This window comes from Corvus brachyrhynchos, unplaced genomic scaffold (assembly GCF_000691975.1).
Source record: "Corvus brachyrhynchos isolate BGI_N302 unplaced genomic scaffold, ASM69197v1 scaffold61, whole genome shotgun sequence".
NCBI classification, from domain to species: domain Eukaryota; kingdom Metazoa; phylum Chordata; class Aves; order Passeriformes; family Corvidae; genus Corvus; species Corvus brachyrhynchos.
Genome location: NW_008236478.1, coordinates 7,137,278 through 7,141,023, shown reverse-complemented (window position 1 = coordinate 7,141,023; position 3,746 = coordinate 7,137,278). Strand labels below are relative to the sequence as shown.

At 54.9% G+C, this 3,746-nt stretch overlaps 1 protein-coding gene across 1 annotated transcript in view; it reads right to left on the bottom strand.

Annotated features, from left to right (window-relative positions):
- The window catches only part of SLIT1 (slit guidance ligand 1), a 50,801-nt gene that overhangs the window by 45,793 nt on the left and 1,262 nt on the right, over positions 1–3,746 (bottom strand). The window contains 1 exon segment of the mRNA XM_017726110.1: positions 3,681–3,746. Within this exon segment, the coding sequence (XP_017581599.1) occupies positions 3,681–3,746 (66 nt within the window).

The following is a 3,746-nucleotide window of genomic DNA, read 5'->3' as shown; positions in this document are numbered from 1 at the left end:
GGGCCCCCCCCCCCCCCCCCCCCCCAGCCCACAAAGCTTTGTTCTTCCGTCCAGTGCTGACAGTTTAATTAAACCCAGTTTGAGAACGGGTCACTGAGGTCAGGCGCTCTCCAGCGAAACCTCAGATCAGCACCATTTCCAGCCACCACGACTGCTGAATGAGTTATCCACTCATTGCGGGGGACATAAATAAAGGAGGCCATGCGGGGAGTCCCCCTGCCTCTGGCCCCACTGCCAAGGACCCCCCCACACTATCTCAGACTGAAATGGGCTCTGGGCAGGCGTCAGCTCAATATTCCCAAATTCCAAGGGGAAAACATTCCTCTCCAGGCGTCTCACCTCCCCCATGCCCTCATTTGAGGTTTGCTTTCCGTTGGCCCTTTCCTGCCATTCCCCAGTTTATTTAAGCCCTGACGGATCAGGTTTAACTCCAACCCTTTCCATTATCCCAATGCACAAATGCTCTTTACAGCCAAGTTCCGTGTAACTAATTGTAGCTTGAGCCGGGCTGGGAGACCACAAAGTACCACCAACGTGGATTAGGCTCTGACACTCAGGAGGTGGACAAAGAGCTCTCCATCCTGACCTGAGGGACTCCTCTTGTGCTCCTGAAAAACTTTCATCAGGTTCAGTGAGAAAGATACAGTGGGAAACTGCTGTATGGGTATCACATACCCCTGATTCAACAGACTTGCCTTCATCTTCTGTGTTACTGATGTGCTGAAAAAGATGCATCAAGACTGTGTCTAGAAGAGGTTGGAGCATCCAGGCCAGCACCCAAGGGCCCATCTAAGCAACCCCCACCAGTTCCTGCATCCAACCCTGGCCTTCTGCTTCAGCTGCCACCTGACAGCTCATTTCCCAACTGAACAGATCTCAGCCTGACTCAGTCAGCCAGTTTTTGCTAATCCAAGACCTCTCAGTACAATGGTGTGAAGACATGAGGACCTAGCAGGGACTCCAGAACTGGAGAAGCATGCCATGGGTGGCTGCCACCTGCAGTGGGCAGGTCAAGGGGAGGCTTTGTTTCCAGCCTGTTTGCTGGAAGTGGTCTGGAGATCAGGATTTGCAAGAAAGTGGTGCTGGTAAGGGCCTCCTCTTCCTAGTCCAGCACAGGTCCCAGCCCATTTCTGGGCAGGGAGGGGGCCCTGAGCAGTGGGGCCACCCCAGATCCATTTCAGCAGTTAAACAAGTGCAAAGCCCAGTGGGGAGGCTCCAATTTCGTTCAAGGAGAGCTGATTTCAATTTAGCTTAAACCTGTTCCCCACTGACTCATATCCCTGTAGCCTGACCTGGGTTTGCAGCAATTTAAGAGTGTCCTTATGACCTTCTGCACTGGCTGGACTAGCACTGGTCCAGACCCCACCTCCTGCTAAACCAGCATGTGTGTCTGGACAAGCCACCCAGGGCACCCCTTGCCCCACCATCCCCTCGAAACATCCCTGAGCACCTCAGCAACAGGCAGCCTCACGGAGAGAGAGCAGCAGGTCCTCCAGCACACAGGGCTCTGTTGCACAGATGCAGAACTCGAGGATCTGCCAGGACACTGGCTCCTGATGTGCTGTCTGGGCAGACCCCAGCAGCCCTCCCCTACCGTCACTAATGTGTGTGGGGCAATGTGCTGCAGGAGGGTGGTGGGTGGCTCAGTGTGTCCCCTGTCCCCAGTCCCACAGCTCATCACAGGGACTCTCTGCTCCAAGCATGCACCAAAGCTCCCCAAGACATGGCACAAGCTATAGTCGAGGAGCTGCAAAATCTGAGCCCATGCACATAGCCCCATATTGAACAAGAGAAGCTCCAGGTGCTGGTATGCAGGCAGTTTGCCATGGCAGAAATGCCCAGAAAACAACTTCAAGACAGGGTGGGAGGGAATAGGTTTGAAATAACCACCACATTGCAGGAAGCAGTAAAACAACAGGAAGAGGCTGAAATGCACCTGAACATGATGAGGTGGCTGCAAGGAGCATCTTGCACAGCCCTCTTACACCCACGCTGGTATGTACAGCCCCCTGCACACTGTGGCATAGTCCTGGCTCCACACGAGCCAGGCAGCTGTGTAGGGGGCACACTGCATGTGTAGGCGACACACACGCTGCTCTTCTGCATCTCCACAATGAATTGTTAGGGTTTGATTGTTGAAAGAGCCTGGTATTAAAATCTAGAGAGGATTAAAAAGGAAACATTAATATTTGTACAATAATTCACTTGCCCGTGTTTCTGTTATGCAATGGGCGGCTAGAGGAGGATGGGCCCTTGCTGGCGCCACGATATGGCACAGCTGAGCTCAACAAATGCCATTTGATAATTAATTGAACGCCTGTGCTATCAGCTGCCATTACCTAGGCCCATCTTTGGCACCTGTCCACCACTTCACACATCCCATGCTGGCAACCCACACAGCATTTTAACCCTTCATTACACACCTCAGGCTGGACTCTGGGACTGACTCCCTGGCACTGTTGGAAGAAAACGGCTCAGCCACAGCCTGCCTGCACAGGCAGAGCTGCCTGGCCCCAACACGGCCATGCCTGTCCTGGGAATGTCTCGGCCCATTTAGTTATTTCATCCATTCCTGCCCTGCCCCAGCAGGGACCTGGCATCCTCATGTCACAGCTGATCGATGGAGACGCAGCACGCAGAAAGCTCATGTCCCAGCTACTACCACCCCAATCCACAGGGTATAAGCTGCCTCTCTGAGTGATGGAGAGCACCCAGCCCCAGTCTGGCACGCACCCTCTCCTCCTCACATCACCCTTCCCAATGTCTGTGGTGCCTGACGTAGCTGAGAGCCTGTAAACACTTTGTTTGAACAATGCTGGCACTGCTGAAAGCACCATTGCCTGAGCAAAACAGCCCCAGGCAAGGGAAAGCCAATATGGAAAGGAGAATATTTATCAAAACCCTCCCCAGGCAGCCTGCTGCTGCACAGAGGGAGGAGGAGCAGAGAGATCTGTGGAGCTGGGGCTTGCACAGCAAGAGACAGTCCCTGAAGTTGTTTCTGCAGGTGCAGAGGGACAGGCAGGGATAGGGACAGGTAGAGCAATGCAGGGAGGGGGCAGCAGGCATGAAGGGCAGGGTCTGCCCCCGGCAGGGCTTCCCCCTCCTTCTCCAGACACCTACAGAAAGGCAGCTCTTGAGCAGGGCTGTGGGGCTCTCTGTGCCCCATGGAGGTCTCTGGGCAGGACATGACCCCCTTAGGGACACCCTTTTTCACCCTCCTTTCATGACAACCTGGGCTAGTGTGTAAGGGAACCCTGCTCCAAAGCCCGTGATCCAGGGAGGATCCAGGGAGGAGGCTGAGGGGCTCACAGCACCTCTGCACCTGACACTGTGCAGGCACAGCCCAACTCTGCAATGCCAGACCCAGCCCAGACTGCCAGCACCTCATCCCACATCCCCATGTGTTACAAGGACATCTTTAACACTGCCAGTCTCAGGTCTTCTGCAAGTCACAGCCCATTTCCCACCTTGCTGCATGCTCAGGTCACACAAACAGGGTTCGTTCCCCTGCCACGTGCCGAGCCTTCATTGGGACAACATACCAGTAACCATCAGCACAACCCCCCCAGGAGCAGCACCCTCCTAGGACATCAGTGCCCCTCCAAACCCCATGGCAGCCCCCCAAGCAAGCCCACACCACTGCTGGGCAGGGGAGCCTGGTGATCACAGAGAGTACTTACAGCCGCGACAGCGCCTGGTTGTTCTGGAAGAGAAGCTCGGGCAGGGTGTGCAGCTGGTTGCGGTTC